The sequence below is a fragment of the Mandrillus leucophaeus genome, unplaced genomic scaffold (genome assembly GCF_000951045.1).
Source record: "Mandrillus leucophaeus isolate KB7577 unplaced genomic scaffold, Mleu.le_1.0 Scaffold455, whole genome shotgun sequence".
Taxonomy (NCBI): domain Eukaryota; kingdom Metazoa; phylum Chordata; class Mammalia; order Primates; family Cercopithecidae; genus Mandrillus; species Mandrillus leucophaeus.
In genome coordinates, this window is record NW_012104865.1 from 758,396 (window position 1) to 778,283 (window position 19,888).

General features: G+C 35.5%; 1 protein-coding gene across 1 annotated transcript in view; it reads left to right on the top strand.

Moving 5' to 3' along the window:
* PTPRQ (protein tyrosine phosphatase, receptor type, Q) overlaps nt 1–19,888 on the top strand; it is a 239,890-nt gene that overhangs the window by 186,077 nt on the left and 33,925 nt on the right. Inside the window, exons 33-35 of the mRNA XM_011994394.1 lie at nt 2,433–2,491; nt 9,862–9,961; nt 12,706–12,834. Coding sequence (XP_011849784.1) covers nt 2,433–2,491; nt 9,862–9,961; nt 12,706–12,834 — 288 coding nt within the window. The remainder of the gene's footprint in view (nt 1–2,432; nt 2,492–9,861; nt 9,962–12,705; nt 12,835–19,888) is intronic.

Genomic DNA, 19,888 nt, shown 5'->3' on the forward strand with positions numbered 1-19,888 from the left:
TTACTCCAGCTAAGTAGTGATCCTGGTGCATTTGCCAGTGGAAGGTAAAAGACCTAGACAAGACAGATAACTCATGTGTCTTAGGAGATAATATTTTATAGGAGCAGTGCTGAAAGGAGCTAGCCTTGCTGTGTTGTATGATGTTCTCTTTCATCAGCTTACTGGTTTCATACAGATTTTTCATGGGAAGGCAACATGTCCAGTCAGTTATCTGAGAGGCAAAGTTTAGACATTCAGGGTAATAGAAATGAGAAAGAAAAGCCGTAAAAGGGGGAAGCCCCAAGGATCAGGAACCACAGTGCACAGGAGCATGATTCCTTAGATTCTGCTAAATGGCTTCTCTCTGCCCAATGATGGCCTCATCCAGCACTACAGGTAATCTCAAGGAGCTCCTCAGTAATAGTCTTCTCTTTCTTCTTTCCACTCACAGTCAAGGTGGTGGAATACAACCGTTAATCCTGGAATGTAGCAGAATACACAGTCAGGTTTCTGATTCCTTCTTTGGAATTATAACCACTGCCACCCCAATCATCTAGGTATGAATCTTGGTGTGCTGTGGTAACAGAAGGAGTCCACAGTGAGTAAAAGATGTGTAATAAAGGACATAGCACAGGATCCTACCAAGACTAGGGAAGGAGGGACTGGTGAAACGTAGACTGGACACAATACATAGAAAGGCATTGGGCTGCTGGGGGATAGTGACAAGGAAGGGTCCTATGTATCTATTATCAAATTACTTGGAGTTCAGTATATTATTTGTAGACCAGTGGCATAATGACAGTGTTTTAGGTTGCTCCTTAGAGTGATCTTCCAGGGACTCTCTCCTGAGATACAGCAGCTTTGTTAATTGGCCTTTACCCTACAATGCTTATTCTGGATTGACCACATGGAGTTCTGCTATTTAGATAGTCATTTATAGCGAGTAAGACAGTGACAAGTGGAAACAGAGGAACTTCCTTGGTTTGTAATCGTTAGTTGTGGTGAAATGAGAATGCACCACTGGAGCAGAATTCCTCAATGACTAGCAAAGTAGCCCAGCCATTTCTCTGGTTAATGGATTTAACACCATCAATTACTGTTGTCATATTTGCTTTCTACCAGACTATTGAGTGCCGTGGTTCTATAGAGATTAGAGTCACTTTGATAGGTCAAGCAACGAAGAACATCCCCTAGAAGTGGTCCTGGTCCATTTGACATTAATAGAAGGCTGTAGATCAGGAGCGTTCAATCTTTTGGCTTTTCTGGGCCACGTTGGAAGAAGAAGAATTGTCTTGGGCTACATATAAAATACATCAACACTAACAATAGCTGATGAACCAAAAAAAAAAAAAGAAAGAAAGAAAAAAATTGTACAACCATATCTTAATGTTTAAAGAAAGTTTTAGAATTTCTGTTGGCCCACATCCAAAGTTGTCCTGGGCCAAATGCAGCCCATGAGCTGCGAGTTGGACAAGCTCGCCACAGATTCAAAAGAGTTCTTAGTAAAAGAACTTTGCAAGGGAAGAAACTCTAGAAGAACTCAAAGAGAAAACAAAGTTTATCAGTTCTCCAGTGGTCAGTGGTAAGAATGGTTTCATGGTTGTGAGAATGAAGGCAAGCAAATAATAAAGTGCATTCATATAATACCCCTGGTGTCATCAGAAGATGAGAAAGGGTAATTGAGTCCTTTTTTCTCTCAAATATGTCATGTGTTGGGATATATGAATCATTTGCGGCAGGTTAGGAACTCAAACATTCCTAGCAAGCCTGCTGAAGACATATGTATGCATGTAATCCCAGACTACAGAGAGAGAAGTCTAGGTCCCATCAAGGTCATCCACCCACCAGGGGATAAGCATTCATTCACTGGTATTTTGCACACCACAGGCAGTGAGCACTAAGCCAAGTTGCCTGTCTGTTGAAACTTTAGGATTTAAGAGCTTTTGCAAGGCTCTGTTTCCACAGACCATTGTAGTGGTAATTACGCCTCTCAGAGACATCATTATTTGGAGTTTAAAATTAGGGGCAAAAGAATCACCATCGACTGATAATCTTAAAAATGTTTAAGTTTAGTGAAAGGGGCTAATGAAAGTACAAGTGAGAGGGGGCCAGGTAGAGCTTCACTGGATGGATAAGTACAAGACTGTAGAAGAGCAGTTTGCATTTAGGGAAACCTTTCCAGTCTGTAGGGATAAACAGGGAAGATAACATATGCATTATTTTAATCCTAAATAAACACTTGACACTTATTTGATTTCGTTTTTACTCAAGATTGAGTATTGGCATTTTTATTATCAAAATTCACAAAAAAACACTTTTAAAGTTTTTGAAGAAATCTTCCCGAGGCGCTTCAGTTTATGGAAAGTGCTTGTAGGCAATGTTTTGATTACAAGGTTTAATTATAGAGGAATCCTGTGATTTGAAAACCAGACACCCATTTCTGTACCTTACAGGGCTCTCATTAAAGCTGAACATGATGAAACCTTAAACCCCATGGCCTTGGTTTGTAATCGTTAGTTGTGGTGAAATGAGAATGCACCACTGGAGCAGAATTCCTCAATGACTAGCAAAGTAGCCCAGCCATTTCTCTGGTTAATGGATTTAACACCATCAATTACTGTTGTCATATTTGCTTTCTACCAGACTATTGAGTGCCGTGGTTCTATGGAGATTAGAGTCACTTTGATAGGTCAAGCAACAAAGAACATCCCCTAGAAGTGGTCCTGGTCCATTTGACATTAATAGAAGGCTGTAGATCAGGAGCGTTCAATCTTTTGGCTTTTCTGGCCACGTTGGAAGAAGAAGAATTGTCTTGGGCTACATATAAAATACATCAACACTAACAATAGCTGATGAACCAAAAAAAAAAAAAGAAAGAAAGAAAAAAATTGTACAACCATATCTTAATGTTTAAAGAAAGTTTTAGAATTTCTTTTGGCCCACATCCAAAGTTGTCCTGGGCCAAATGCAGCCCATGAGCTGCGAGTTGGACAAGCTCGCCACAGATTCAAGAGTTCTTAGTAAAAGAACTTTGCGAGGGAAGAAACTCTAGAAGAACTCAAAGAGAAAACAAAGTTTATCAGTTCTCCAATGGTCAGTGGTAAGAATGGTTTCATGGTTGTGAGAATGAAGGCAAGCAAATAATAAAGTGCATTCATATAATACCCCTGGTGTCATCAGAAGATGAGAAAGGGTAATTGAGTCCTTTTTTCTCTCAAATATGTCATGTGTTGGGATATATGAATCATTTGCGGCAGGTTAGGAACTCAAACATTCCTAGCAAGCCTGCTGAAGACATATGTATGCATGTAATCCCAGACTACAGAGAGAGAAGTCTAGGTCCCATCAAGGTCATCCACCCACCAGGGGATAAGCATTCATTCACTGGTATTTTGCACACCACAGGCAGTGAGCACTAAGCCAAGTTGCCTGTCTGTTGAAACTTTAGGATTTAAGAGCTTTTGCAAGGCTCTGTTTCCACAGACCATTGTAGTGGTAATTACGCCTCTCAGAGACATCATTATTTGGAGTTTAAAATTAGGGGCAAAAGAATCACCATCGACTGATAATCTTAAAAATGTTTAAGTTTAGTGAAAGGGGCTAATGAAAGTACAAGTGAGAGGGGGCCAGGTAGAGCTTCACTGGATGGATAAGTACAAGACTGTAGAAGAGCAGTTTGCATTTAGGGAAACCTTTCCAGTCTGTAGGGATAAACAGGGAAGATAACATATGCATTATTTTAATCCTAAATAAACACTTGACACTTATTTGATTTCGTTTTTACTCAAGATTGAGTATTGGCATTTTTATTATCAAAATTCACAAAAAAACACTTTTAAAGTTTTTGAAGAAATCTTCCCGAGGCGCTTCAGTTTATGGAAAGTGCTTGTAGGCAATGTTTTGATTACAAGGTTTAATTATAGAGGAATCCTGTGATTTGAAAACCAGACACCCATTTCTGTACCTTACAGGGCTCTCATTAAAGCTGAACATGATGAAACCTTAAACCCCATGGCAAAGGCACTCTGTGATTGTTTTGTTTTGTCATAACACTTCTCATTTAATTACTATGCTAACAATGAAAAGTTCCAATGTGCTCACTTAGATTCAGAAATAGGGAGTTGCTATGTGTCTTTTGCATCCAAGGGATTACTTCCCTAAAGTCACCAGAGGAACAGAGGAAGGTTGTATTTTGTTAACGAGACAGTGGTAATGTGGTAGTGAACCTCACAGACTATGCAGTCAAGACAGACATATTTCAGGCAGGCTTAGTTTATATATTGAATTCATGAGATTGTGGGTTAGTTACTTAACCAATTATTTTTAAGTTCTGAAATCTTATTTCTAAAATGAGAATACTAATACCCACTTCAGAAGCTAACGAGGAGATTAAGCCAGATGAATAAAATGGATGAATAAATATGAAATGTTTGTTAATAAAAATACCTGTCATTGTTTATGTACCAAGTCTTTACAGGGTTTTCCATATAAACTCATGCATCTTCACTGTAACTCTGTAACAAGACCTCCTATTTACATACCGCCAATTTCTAGGTAAGAAATTTGAAGCATTGTGGTTTTTAGTAACTTCACCAAGGTTTTTAACCATCCCAAAGGTGGTAGCAGAACCTGCTTTCAGACCCAGGCAGCATGACCCCAGTCAGTGCTGTACTTGCAACCATTGCACACACTATCTGCAAATCACTAAGTCCCCAAGTAGCCCCCAGTTCTTTACCATGGGTGATGTTTCTGCTTCCACATCCTATCTTTGCTTACCATTTTCTCTTCTTGATATTTTTAATTATTTCTAGCTGCTCTCTTTTCTCATACTTTGTCTTGGCTCTTGAGGTTAGTGTTCACAGGTAAGCATGTGTTGTTTTTGTGTGCAAAGATATTTTTTATTTTTATTTTTTTTAACACTGAATAATGTGACTTTTCTCACACCCTAGCAAACACTTTATTAGCTACTTTTAAATTTTTTCCTGTCTGTATGGATGAAAATGATGTTCATTCCTATAGGGTGTTTTAATCTATATGTTTAAAATTTTATTGAATATTGACAGATTACACATGTATATATTTATGGGGAACAGAGTGATGCCATGATATATGTATACCATGTGCAAATATATATTTATGGGAAACAGAGTGATGGCATGATATATGTATACCATGTGCAATTATTGAATCAAGTTAATTAACAAATCCATCACCTCAAGCACTTATCATTTATTCCTCCTATCTAACTCTATTTCTTGAATTATGGAATTGAGTAACTTTTAGTAAATTATTTGCCTTGTGTTTGAATATCCTATGTGACTAGCACTGGGTCAAAAGAGAAGATGAACTCCTTATACTTCAGTCCTGTTATAAGAACTCATTTTTTCTAATAATAATAATAATAATAAAGAAGGAGGAGGAGGAGGAGGAGAAGGAAAAGGAGAAGGAGGAAAAGATTTTCCATTTTATGTGCACCTTTGTATTGAGCCAGGCATTGTACTATGAGCTTTACATCTCATTGAATTCAAGCTTCTCCTTAGAGAATAGGCTTAAAAACGGACTTAAAAAGTTGGATACATATGCTGAATTTAAATAATGATAACTTCAGTCAGAAGATAATACTTATGAAAAATTAGTGCTTTAGAATTATGATTTGCCAAATTATAGTAGTATAATTTATTATGTAAACAGAACAGTTTAATGTGATTTGTCACAGGATTTTAAGTCTAGTCAGAAATGACTTGCGCCTATTACAAAAAGAATCATGTTTATATTTTTAAGTAAAAGAATTCCATTTTCTATTAAAGGATTCGGAGAAGTGACATCATTCTGTACTGTTAATGCTCTGTGGGTCCATGCATAACAGTGAATCAGAAAGTGTACTTGATAATCAGGGAACATTTTGTCCTCTCTTAGTGACACTTTTGTAATTCATGTACCCAAAGGATTACATATTGTTTATTAATATATTATATGTCATTTCCTCATTTGGCCAGTGCTTTGAAATGGTAATCTAATCTAAAAAAATTTTTCGTGTGGTCTATGAGAACATTTTTTTCCCACTGAGTTCTAAGACCCAGTGATTCATTATTACCTAATAAAGAGGATTCTTTATTCATCTTCATGCCTCCTTTCCCAAGCATATCCAATTAGTCACCATGTGAAAATTCATAAATCAAACCATTCGTATTTTAATGTATAAAAAAGTGTATCTAAAGTACTTTATAGATACATGCTGCTTTCTCATTTTTAAAATTTAGCTGGAGATTCTAGCAGACAATGAAGTGCTGATAACTATTTATTCAAATCCACCACGCAGGATAGCCACAAGAACTCTTTTCATATTGGTAACATTTCATAAGTACCAATACAGGACAAAAAGATGAAGCATTAATACTTGCCTATTTTACAGATAGGTAACCTATTTTGTCACTTGACTGTAATACTTTGTGCAGTAAAATTATAAATCATCATGTAACTTAAAATTGATTACAATTTTAATTAGTAGTTGTGCTTAAAAGAAATTATTAATAATTTTTATATTCTTATTTGGTTCAATGCCTGATCTTCAAACATGAACATTTTTAATGTTTTTCAAAATCAAAATATTTGTTCATTAGTAAATTTAGCAAATATTTATTTAACATTTACTATGTGCACAGTACATCTCTCAGAACGTGGAATAGTTTTGTATAAAACAAAAACCCCTGTACTCAAAGGGGCTTACATTCTGGAGGGAAGGACAGAGAATAAACAGTAAGAAAAATAAATAAGTTATTTATATGTTAAAAGAAGATAAAGTTATGGAGGAAAAAAAGTAGAACAGAGGGAAGGAGGAGTGCAGGGGGAGGCAGAAAGTGCAGGGAGTTGTGTCCTTCAATTTTAAATAGGGTGCTGTGTTAATCTGCTCAATCTGCCATCACAAGATGTCATACATGGGGTGTGTTAAACAATTGAAGTTTATTTCCTCACAGTTCCGAAGGCTAGAAATCTAGGATCAAGGTTCCTGCCCATTTGGTATCAGGTGAGGGCTCTCTTTCTGGCTTACAGATGGTTGCCTTCTTACAGTGTCCTCACATGGCCCTTCCTTAGTGCATGAATGGAGATAGAGAGAGTATGGTAGGGGGAGGAGGAGGAGAAAGGCGTGAGTCACACACACACACACACACACACACACACAGAGAGAGAGAGAGAGATGGAGAACAAACTGTGTCTCTTTTTATAAGTTACTAATCCTATCAGATCAGGGCCCCACCCTATGACCTCATTTAACTTTAATTACTTTCTTACTCCAAATGCAGCCACACTGGGGATTCGGGCTTCAACATATTAATTTGGGGGAAGCACATGTATTCAGCATGTATAGCATTCACTATAACAGATGGTCATCGAGAACGTATTTCAGCAAACCTTTAAAGGAAATGAAGTGGCTACCCAGAAAGATATACAAGGGATACACACCTTTGCAGGCAGAGGAAGAAGCTGCTGCAAAAGCCCTGTGTCAAGAATGGCTTTGTGTTATTCATCATTAAGGAGGCTAATCTGGCCCCCTAGGAGTGAGCAAGCAAGGTGGGGACTGGAAGGGAAATCAGAGGGGTAACAGGGGACCAGACAGTTAATGAGGGACCAGATCACACAGGCCACTGAAAGGATATGGGCTTTTCTCGGTGAGAGATGAGGAGGATTTTAAGCAGAGAAATAATATTTTAAAAGGATTGTCCTTGCTTGTATATTGAAAATAGGCGGAATAAGGACAAAGGTGGATACAGGGAGACTTGCTAAGTTTTTAGTTCTGCAAGACAGGATGGTGGCCTAGATCAGGTTATTAGCAGCAAAGGTGGAGCAAAGTGAATGGAACATACATAAAAGTAGAAAAAATAGTGTCACGAACCCCCAAATACCTACTAACTAGATTTAATAATAATTGACATTTTGCCACATTTGTTTTATTTAGGCATTTGTTCACTTATTTCTGAAGTAAAGTAAGTCACAGAACGCATATTGCACTCCTAAATACTTTAGTATGTTTCTCTAATAAGTACATTTTTATTATATTGCTGTGGTTAAACTTAGTAAGTTATCAGTATTATTTAAGCTACTTGTATATACGTTTTCAAATCACCCTTTGATTTTTTTATTTATAGTTAATTTATTTGAATCAGGATCCAAATAAGAATTTGCACATTATCTTTGATTGTTCTGTTTCTTCTATTTTTTTTTAAAGAGCCTTCTTTTCTCCTTTCTTTTCCCCCTATGTCATAGACTCACTGAAGAAATCAGGTAAGTTGTCATGTAGGAAGTCCCATATTCTGGATCTGTCTGGTTGTTTTCTCTTGATGTCCTTTAATTTTTTTTCTTTCTGCCACTTTCTTGTAAATTAGAAATAAGAACTAAAGGTTTGAGTATTCACAGTCAACATTACTGTCAGAAGTACATTATAGGTCTTGCTGACTAGATCAAAATACCTTCCATCAGGAAGTGTAGAATATCTGATTGTTACACGTGATGCTAAAATTGATCAGTAGGCTTGGTGGCAGCAACAGCATGATACTCCATTGAAAAGTTGGTTTTGACCACTTACAACCAGCAAATAATCTATACAGTGATATTTTGTCATGCTATAAATGTCCAATTCCCCATTAACTTTCCTCCTAATCATTTTAGAATACATTTATGTTTGTTACCTGAATCAACTGTTTCATTAGAAATACTGATTATTTTTAATTTTATCTCTCCTTTATCAGTTATTCAACAAAATTCTCTTCTAATAATGAGCTTTATCTCCTTAACGAGGGCTATTTTTAAAAAGTCATAAAATACAGTTCAGATAAGAAAGGCAGAAAAATATACATTTCAATTACAAATTAATCAAGAATATTTAGGCCAAGGAGATGGTCTAGTTATAGCCAGAGTTTACAAATTAGTATTTTTTTTAACTATTGAGTATTAGGATTGATAACTGGGTGATGAAATAATCTGTGCAACAAACCCCTGTGACACGAGTTTATCTATATAACAAACATTCACATGTGGCCTCCGAATCTAAGATAAAAGTTTTTTTAAAATCAGTATTTTTGTTATTTTTATATCTTTTATTAAATAATAATATTTTTTATTTCCAATCAGTTTCCATTTTTATTCAATATAAGGCTTAAGTTCTTTCCTCTTTGGCCAGTAGGAGCCCCTTCAGGAGGATCCTTTGTTCCTTTTATACCAGTAGCCTTTTGTTAGCTTCCTAGATCTCTAGCACCATTATATGTCTTGAATTGGTTTTGTTCCTTACTCCCACTTTGCAATTACCATCTTTCCAAGGTTACATGGTTTCTTTGGTGAAAAGTACAAATATGTTGAAGATAGAGCCTACGGGATTTCCTCACATGTTTTGAATGTATTCCATGAAAGAGAGTCAAAGATGACTCCAGGGTTTTGGCTTTAGCAACTACGGTAATGGAGTGTCCATCAACTGAGAGGTGGGAGGATACAGGGGAAAGGAGGGAAGTGTACATGTTCAATTTTGGACATATCGATTTTAACATTTTAAGTATACTTCAAAATAAAGACGTCTGGTAGACAGTTAGATATGTAAGTCTGAAGTCTGGTAGATAAAAACTAAGCAGTCATCATCACATAAATGAAATTAAAACTGGGAGACTAGATGGGCTCACACTGGGAGTGAGTTTAGATAGAAAAAACAAGAGGACCCAGGACAGAGCCCCAAAGTTAAAAAATCTAGGAGAAGAGGAACAAACAATTTGCTACGTTTTACTAGTATTCTTCAGCAAAGAATATTTTCTTATGCCAAGATAATGCTTTTTGGTAGTTTGGGATCCAAGATAGGATTCCATAATAATATTTAATGATCATGTTATCCCTCTTCTCCAGGGGAAGGACTTTCAGAAAGAACCGTAGAGATCATTCTTTCTGTCACTTTGTGTATCCTTTCAATAATTCTCCTTGGAACAGCTATTTTTGCATTTGCAAGGTAAGATTTATTTGTGCTTATATTCCAGGATGCTTTATGGGCATTATATCAGTCATAGTCCAATCAGGAGACAGAAGCCACAACAATTACTTGAATGGGAAACATTTTTATTTTTAATATTTTTAATAGACAGATAAAAATGTATTTATCATGTACAATATACTTTAAAGTGTGTATGCATTGTTGATTCACTAAATCTAGCCATAAAAAGCAAGAAATCCTGCTATTTGAACAGAAAACATTTAATATAAAGAACTGTTAACTAGCAGAAATGGCTAACTACGCAAGAGAGTAAAAGAGAAATCTTAGAGTCCAGAAATAGCAAGCACAACAAAGCAGCTACTCTCTTTAACTTGAGGGAGAGAGGACAGTAAACAACCAGAACTGAAAGAAGTTACCTCCCATGACTTACATGGAATCGCTACTGCGAGCACATGCAACCTATCTACTCTCTTTAACTTGAGGGAGAGAGGACAGTAAACAACTAGAACTGAAAGAAGTTGTCTCCCAAGACTTACATGGAATCGCTACTGCGAGCACATGCAACCTATCACTTACCAGTGAGCAAAGAAATATGAGAGAGGGAAGGGGCTGGAGCTGTTCCGTAGAAGCTACCCATCATTATTAGATGGTAGGCAGGCTGGAATTGGTAATAGAAGCATCCCATTCTTGCTGAATGGTGTAGGTGAATCGTTCACCAATGGCATGGGCAGAACATTCACTTCAGAGGCAACAACAGCTCATCCAAGTGAGCTGCTGGGCTCTCGCAATGAATAACAATAATGCAGGACTGGGTCCACAAGGGCAGTGTTTTCCTCTTGCTACTGCCTCTCAGGGTCACTCTAGTGCCCTCTATTGACAAAACCTCACATTCGGTCAGCTGGCAAAAGAGAAATGTAGGTTCCAGCTCCAATATCAAAGAGCACAGCAAACAAGAGGAGGTTTGGAGATGTGAGACAACAAGGTGAAAACACAAAAGCAGAAGCTTTCAGGCCATCTACATCTTTTAAAGTAATTTATAACTCTGATAGGTTTAATTTAAAATGTCTCAATCAGGTCTAAATATTAAAGTTTATACAGAAAGAGATCTTTTTTACAGTTAGAACAACACTTGTAAAATGTGCAGCTTCCTTATATGGTAGACCCTCTTCTCAGGCTTACTTTGTGAACATGCCTGTGTTGAATTTTCCAAGTGTATCTTTCCATTCTCAGTATCAGTATTCTAATTCCCTTATTATTCACAAGGCCTCATTGGAAATCTTACTTCTGACCTCAAAATCTAGCTTAATAAGGCAGATTGCCAAGTTAAAGTGATGTTATATTTGTAAAATAAACTTTCTACCAATTTCCTAAATAGTTCAACAGACCATTTTTATTTCAGCTGAAGAGTGTAGTTCTGTATTCTAAATGCTATGTATTATGGTTCATCTAGATGCTCTTAAAGCATAATTTTAATAGATAATTTGAAAGGCTCTTGAAAAAGATACTTTCTCTATACCACATACTGTTGGCAGATTTAGCCAGAAGACAGTGAGAGAGTTATCATTCTAGGCACTTTGAATGCTATACTGTGTAAAATATGGGCCTTGTCCCTAAGGAGTATGGACTGGCCACATTTATATAATTTCCCTGTTGTAAACTCTTCTCTGACTTCTCCTTTCTCTACAAGATGAACTCCTTATGTAAGCAGGAAATGGTCCTCCTTATTCCCTACAACTTCCCTACTCACTAGCTAAAGGGATCTATTCTCACTTGAACATTCCTTGGGCTTTTATACATTCTGCTTTTGTTCAGTCAACCTGAAATGTGCTTCCTCCTCCTTCTCATCCTAGGACATCCAAGTCAAATTCTGCTTCTTTACCTCCTCTAAGTAATAATAACTATAACTTATGTAACTAATCAGGCACTGTCTTATGAGTTGTAATTTGAATCTTTTTTCTCTTTTTATGTTTTTTTCTGCATTTAAATCTGGCCTCTCAACTAAATTGTAATGTCCTTGAGGGTAGAACACATGTTTTATACTTTCTATATCATCCTTGATACCCAACTCTTAATAAATACTAAATATTTGAAATGTGAAAGGTAGACTAGCTAAACATTACTTTGTAATATACCATACTGTGTCATGGAGAAATAAGCATGTAAAGGGCTTAAGATGAAAAGAATCTGATTTGATTCTCAGATTCATGTGACTTTTATTTTTGAACGTAAATTTTCTGATTATAAAGATAATATCTACTCACAATACTTTTATAAAAATTCAATAAGATGATTTGAAAATAATTTTTAAGTATTTTCATGCATGTAAAAATATTTCATATATGTGAAAACAATGGGGCATTATCTGTTAGCACTAGTATTGATAGCATTGAGCTATTTTCACTTTGGCATAGTTCCTTTATGTGACAAATCAATGAGGTAGCTAGAGAGAAGAGAAACAAGATCACAGCATAGGTCTTCTTGGCTCTATATTTAAATGTACCAATGACTCAGGGCTTCATGAACTAATCATTTGGAACTCCATCCCAATAACTTATTAGAAAAAAAAAAGAAAGTAGAATAGGTTCTATGGAATTAAAACAAGAAAAAGAAGTCGAGTAGCTATAAATTTGTAACATATTCAGAGAGGTGATTTTAACAAAGAAATTATTTGACTAAATGTCTTTATTTAAAAAGAAAACTAAACCTAATTTTATATACTTTCTATGAAACTCCCTTGTTGGACTTTACTCCACTTATTTTAGAATTCGACAGAAGCAAAAAGAAGGTGGCACATACTCTCCTCGGGATGCAGAAATTATTGACACTAAATTCAAGCTGGATCAGCTCATCACAGTGGCAGACCTGGAACTGAAGGACGAGAGATTAACGCGGTGAGCACACTCCTGTGGGCGAACTGTGGTCCAGAGGGCCTGGAGCCATGACCCTATTCTGACCTATGCTTGTTGGAAGTGTTTGTGGGGCTCTAATTTACACAGGTCACAGAGATCTTCTTTCAAAGAGTGACCTCCGTCTTCTACACACTTCTCACTGGTGTTCGGAGAATCACTTAATCTTCCTTATATTTTGAGTTAAATATGAACTTCGGACTATAATGTTGAATCAGGATTATTTTCCTGAGACAAATATTTTTCCACATTAAACCTTTGACATTATGTTTAATAATTCATTTCATATGATAGATTTTTACATGAAACTTTTCTGGAAGTGTCCACATTTTCAATCACAGGTTTCAATTAATTAAATTTATAACGACTTGATATTATTTATATCCATTTTTATAAAAGCTTTTTGATAACTGTTTCAGTATAAAAGTACATAAAAGTCTAAGTTGTATATGATATCATTTTAAAATGTCTTTGTATTTAAAAATTAAATATAAAGTAAAAAATTACCTTCAGAAGGAAAAGTAAAAACCTGTACTAAATATGTTTCACTGGTACCTATTGGAAATAATAAAGTACAGAATTTTAAAGAAAAAAAATTATAAATCCTTTTAAAAGCATTGTCAATTATTCAAAATGTTAGCACATTATGAAAACTTGTCTATTAAGATAATTCGTCAAATTCTTAATGAAAACTACCATCAGGCTATTTTAGAAAGTTTGCATTTTTATAAGATTCAATAATATGTAATGCTTATAAGCACAAAGTAATTGTTACCAAGTACTTGCTCAACTCTGTTAAAATTTAAAAAATTATTAATTTTGAAAATATGGCATCAAAGGTCTTGGACTCTAAAAGAATTATTCATTTGTAGTTGTCACTTATTAAAGTTGGTCTTTATCTAATAGATGGACTTTGCAAGTATATTGCCAGCATTTCTAAAAATATCTAATACGTGCTATAGAGGAAAGTGTCATCTGATAAGCAAAGTCCTTCCAAATGCTACAAAATAAAGGTTATTCAGTGTTATCACTAAATTGCAAGGAAATGTGTTTTCTTGGATATGACAGCTGACTTTTTAAACATTCAGATGTTGATCTTTACGTTTGTCCTATCCAAAAATGGATAGTACTCCAAAGATTTAAGTGTCAGATGATTGCAAGTTATCCAAGACATAGTTTTCTATATAAGAAATATTATGTATAAAATATCAAATATGTAAAAAGAATCAATAACAGATTCCCAGGGTAACTCACCTAAGTGAAACCATATCATAGGAACACAAGCACTGCTACTACTAGATTGTGTCTCAGTCCTTAAGGAATCATTCTGCATCATCAAAGAAAGTATTTCCTCCTTTCCCCGTATGGGCCAAATGAATTTTAGTGGTATCCTCCTAGCCTCCTTCCTGCACTCCATCCTTAGTTCCTTTTGCCCCTCCTCAGGCCTGTGTGGCCCATCCCTTTATTCTACACCTGAAAATGTATAAGGGAAAAAATTCAAATCTCTCAGTGCAATTAATTTTAGCTATTTGAACAATACAGTTGAATCTGTTCATACTAAAATGTAAACTTTTAAGACCGCTCCCCTCCCCAACACTGGTAGGCATTTGCATTTTGTGAAAAGAGTACTTAGTAGCCCCTGAAAAAATCCTTAATAAGTATATCTTCAGGAAATATAATGAAGTGAAAAAGCACTGTTTCTGTTTATGATGTCATGTTTTTAAACAGTCAATATTGGAGAAAGTATTATTTATTAACAAGGTTACATTCTAGGCAGACTGTGGTGAGATTCAATCCCCTAAGCACTATGTATTTTCACAGCTTGCCCCTTTCTCTACTTCTGAACACTAAATACAGCCATCATAAAAAATTAGAAAAGGCCGGGTTTGGTAGCTCATGCCTGTAATCCCAGCACTTTGGGAGGCCGAGGAGGGTGGATAACCTGAGGTCAGGAGATTGAAACCAGCCTGGCTAGCATGGTGAAACCCCATCTCTATTAAAAATATAAAATTAGCCCAGCATGGTGGCACGTGCCTGCAGTCCCAGCTATTCAGGAGGCTGAACCAGAAGAATCGCTTGAACCAGGAACTGCAGGTTGCAGTGAGCTGAGATTGCACCACTGCACTCCAGTCTGGGTGACAGAGCGAGACTCCATCTCAAAAAAAGGAAAAAAAAAGTAGGTTTTTTTTGTTTTGTTTTTATTTTTGTTTTTTTGCAATGACTGTCATGGCAGCTACAGAAAAGTTTCAGATCATGAAAAAGGTGGGCAATGAATGTATAGATTGTTTACTATTGGTTATTTGTAATTCAGGGTCTACTTTATTTGACCTTCATTCTTCATTATTTATTTTTCCACTTCTATGTTTATTTATTGACATATTGCATTATTTGTAAAAGGGTTTAAAAGTGAAATAATATTTCAGATAATTTTTATTTTGTTACACACAGAGAATTAGTATATATTACCCATAATAATAGCAAAATTGGAAATATTAGTTTCCATGCTTTTCACTTTTTCACTTGTTTGTTGTGATTCTAGTATTCACAGTTGTTTGTAATTCTAATGGCACATAATAACATGCTTTGCTGGACTTATTACAGAAATGCATTAAAGTAACAATTAAGTGATTTGGGCATTAATTCTTCAGTACAGAGATCTGTGTCCAGCTTTACTATTTATGCAATATTTTTATGTTCATAAAGTCACTAAGACAATGGACAATAAGACTGGAAAAAATAACAAATATAATTAGCTGCATGTACATACACCTGGGTTCTGTCATTTGGTGAAGCTCTAAAGCTCTTCACCTGTTTTGAGGTGTTTGAAGATCTAAATCCATTCACAGTCAATCAGAGACTGATGGTAGATTCGAGGAGTGAGAACCAAGAAGTTTGATTTAGCTCCCTAAATTGTTGGCAGACTTCTACCACATGTCTTTGTTATCTGCAGGAAGGAACTTCCATAATTTCTCTTAAATCTACCCAGCTAATAGGCTGGGCGTGGCGGCTCATGCCTATAATCTCAGCACTTTGGGAGGCCTAGGTGGGGGTGGATCACCTGAGGTCAGGATTTTGAGACCAGCCGGCCTAACATGGCAAAACCCCATCTGTACTAAAAATACAAAAATTAGCCTGGCATGGTGGCACATGCCTGTAATCCCAGCTACTCATGAGGCTGAGGCAGGAGAATCACTTGAACCTAGGAGGTTGGAAGTGGCAGTGAGCCAAGATCGCACCATTGCACTCCCGCCCGGGCAACAAGAGTGAAAGTCCGTCATAAACAAAACAAAACAAAACAAAACAAAACAAAACAAAAACTACCCAGCTAACATATGCTCTCTCTACTTGATTCTTAGGCATGTCCTTTTTATTCCAGCCTGCTAAATTTTTCATGCAAAATTGAGCTCATAATTTTTCTCAGTCCTGTATGTTTTCCCATGTCCAAAAGATAAATGATAAAAGAAGAATCTGTAATCAAATTAAAATAATAATTTTAGGAAGTTATTGACTAGGCAAAAATAAAACAAAAAACAAACATGGTGCTTGTGCTAAGTCCTTCCAAGGATTTATGGTTTCATATTTTAGAAATTATTAACTGTTTTATACTCTCTGCCTGTATATTTACATTTTAAAGCCCATTCTGTAATTTTTGTTACTTGTAAATCCTCATTATTTAATTATGTTCCACTTTGTTTCGCAAAACTTTTAAAAATGCCTTCTCTTACTCTATACTATTTCTTCCCAAGCGAGAGCAGAAGTCCAATAAAGATGTAGTGCTCTTTAATTCCATGAAAAAAATTCAAGGATGTACCAAAATAATATTTTAAATTCTCAACTGGAATAATTATATTATGCACAAAAATTATTCACATTTTATGTTTAAGTTTAGGTAACACAAACTATAATTCTTAGGAAGAATATTTAACATTTTGGGCTCATCTGTTTCACACTTACCAAATTAGGAAATGATCCTTGTGTTTTGTTATTTAATAAACACACAGAACAACATTTTGTGATGGCTCCTGCAAAATACCACCACTTAGTTCATTGAAGTTAGGTTTCTTAGAGCTCTTATTGGCAAGATCAGCAGACACAGACTCGCACAGGTAAGACACAGACCTGTATCACTGAGACTGACTCACTTTGTGGATTGCCTTTAACTAGTTTAACTGTAAAATGATTACCTTCCCATGAGAGCCACATCACTTATAATTAAATAACTCAACAGAATTTTCATCAGCTAAAAAGGCTATTTGCTAAATAAGTTTAATTTTTACTATCTTCTTTCCACATTTAAGTCATGGAAGTTTTGTTTCTTATGCAGACTAAATCAGAAAAGAATAGTAAAACAATATTAATCAATGTCACTGATATTCTTACTTGACAAAAACTCAGTTTCTTTATTCCTCAATTTTTTTTTCAAAAATTTTACGCACCACTTCATACTAATTACCCTGCCTATTTTAGTTGAGTGAATGTAATGGCACATTATTTTAAGCCTCAAAGCCCAATCCAATAATCACGAATAGAATTAAAATTCACAACAAAATAAAGCAAACACTCTAATGAGTTGGAAACATTTCTATTTTAAAAGAAATCTTCTTCAATAATTTTCTTTCTTCAATAACTTTAGAAGTGTACATGTTGAATGTTTGTTAAATATACGGTTATGTCTTCAGAAAGATTACTGCTTAAAAAAAATTCTACATGCATACTTTGTAAACTGTAAACCAGAATACCTTTGGTATTGTTATTATCATGATTTATATTTGTAAAATTGAATACTACCCCAGTCTACTTTCATATATAGAATTTGCTAACAAAATAATAGCTACTGTTTATGAGCAACTCCTGTGTTAAACTCTACATGTAGGGATTTCACTTAACTCTTTCAACCCTTAGTGGTAGGTACTCCTATCCCCATTTTACAGATGGATTTAAAAAATGATGATAGGACTGGTTTATGTAAATGTCTAAGGTCATACAGTTAATAAGCAGGAGAGCTACAAGCTAGCCCAGGTCTGTCTCTGAGGTATCAAGATACACGTGTGTGTGTGTGTGTTTGTGTGTGTAACTTAGAAGCATACTACAGAATATTAATGTAAACTTTCTTAAATAGACAAAAACCCATGGAATTCTTCCTCAGCAGCATTTTCTATGATGAGAATGAGTGTAAAGAAAGAGGTGCCTCTTTGGATTTCTTTGTTGTCTCATGATATGAAGCAAAGAAATGATGGCATTTTAGTGTTGACTCAAACTTGCAGAAACTGGAAAACTTTTAGTAGTGCAATTTTTATTTTGGGTTCAATAATGACTCATAATTTTTGACTGATATATGAAATCCTAATAGTTTGTATTTTAAGTGTCATCATTCTTTGACAAATTGCGGTCGTATATTTTACTTCTGTTCTAAACTTAAACTATCTTTGCAAACAATGGCAAAAATTTCTGAATTCAGAATACAAGAAATGTTCTATACTTAGAATGAAGTTGGAGATACTTAATGCTCATGTTCTTGTAATAACAAATCAAAAATAATTCAGTGTGTTTGTATACTAAATAAATAATGAATCTTTACTTCCAGATACTCTTCATTTTTCTTTAGACGCAAGGAGATTTTTGTCATCCAGTAAGTTACTGTGGTAATGCAGAACTCTGCTGTGATTATTTTAATCTTGTCATGTGGTGTGCTCTATATTTTAAAATACATAATATTGAACATCTTTTTGCTTAATGCACTGTTTTTTCCAAAGCTCCCCCAAAAAGCTATACTTTCTACTTACAACATGTCCTTTATAATATTGCATGCTATTGATAATGGTCAAGTTAATCTTATCAAAATGCACATTGACTCATAATATGCATGTCCTGAGAATTTGCAGTGTTCCCATGTTGTGTTAGGTTTGATAGCAAATTAAGTTTGCACCTAGATTCCTATACAGGCTTCTCATTCTGTTATTAACATGACACAAGAACTGAGTTCCACATCTGATGGGTGGAAACTATATTTACATTTCATACAAGCTCATTTCTGCAACTCTAGGTGGTTAACCTGTCAGGACCAATACAATGACATTTCTTGTTCCCTGACTCTCTGGTGCATACACAGAATGCCATATTTCATGGAAACGTTATTTCTGCACTGACCAATGGGTAGCCAACTGTGCATGCTTCCAGGCACTCCCCTGATGCTCAGAAATGCCATTTGTATACTGGCACAAACATTGTTTGTTACATTCTGAGTAGCATAGCAGAATATCAGCACTAGCAGGGACCTCAGTAACTGATTGAGTGCCCTAAACATAATGAATTTCTTCATGCAAAGAATGAAGGAATATGAATGGAGGAATATGAATGGAGGCAGAGAATAAAAAGGCATTTGATTTCAAAATCACACGCCTTACTAAAGAAGAGTCTTGTCTTCATGAGCTATAAGGCTGAATGGGGCCAAAGCTCCTGATAGTCTGTTTAACCATGAATAGTACTCTGCATTATTAAAATCAGGAAGCCTGGTCTGTTTCTACTGTAATCACATTTAGCATTTGGGAATCATAAGTAACCTTGTTTTAACTTCAGATTAACTAGTTACCAAGTTCCCATTGACAGAATTAAAATACTTTCATGAAAATACATTTCCTTCAGAGGACTTGCTTGATGGGATTCAAACATTTGTCAAAGTAAGACGCTGTTAAACTAAAGATTTAATTGATCACATTATACATAAAATATCAATTTTCAACCAGCACTCAAAGTTAACCTCTGGGCCATTCCAGACTCAGAGGTAGTTTGGTTGAGCAACTCTGCTAAATGTCTTTCTTCATCATCATAAAATAGAATCCTTTTCCTATTCCTTTTCTCCTTCTTTCTCTCTCTCTCTTGCTCTCTCTCTCTCTCACTCTCGCTCTCTCTCTCTTTCTCACTCACTCCTTCCCTATTTTCTTTCTCTTCTTTCTTTTCTCTTCTCTTTCTTTTCTTTCTTTCTTTCTTTTTCTTTTCTTTCTTTCTTTCTTTTTCTTTTCTTTCTTTTTCTTTTCTTTCT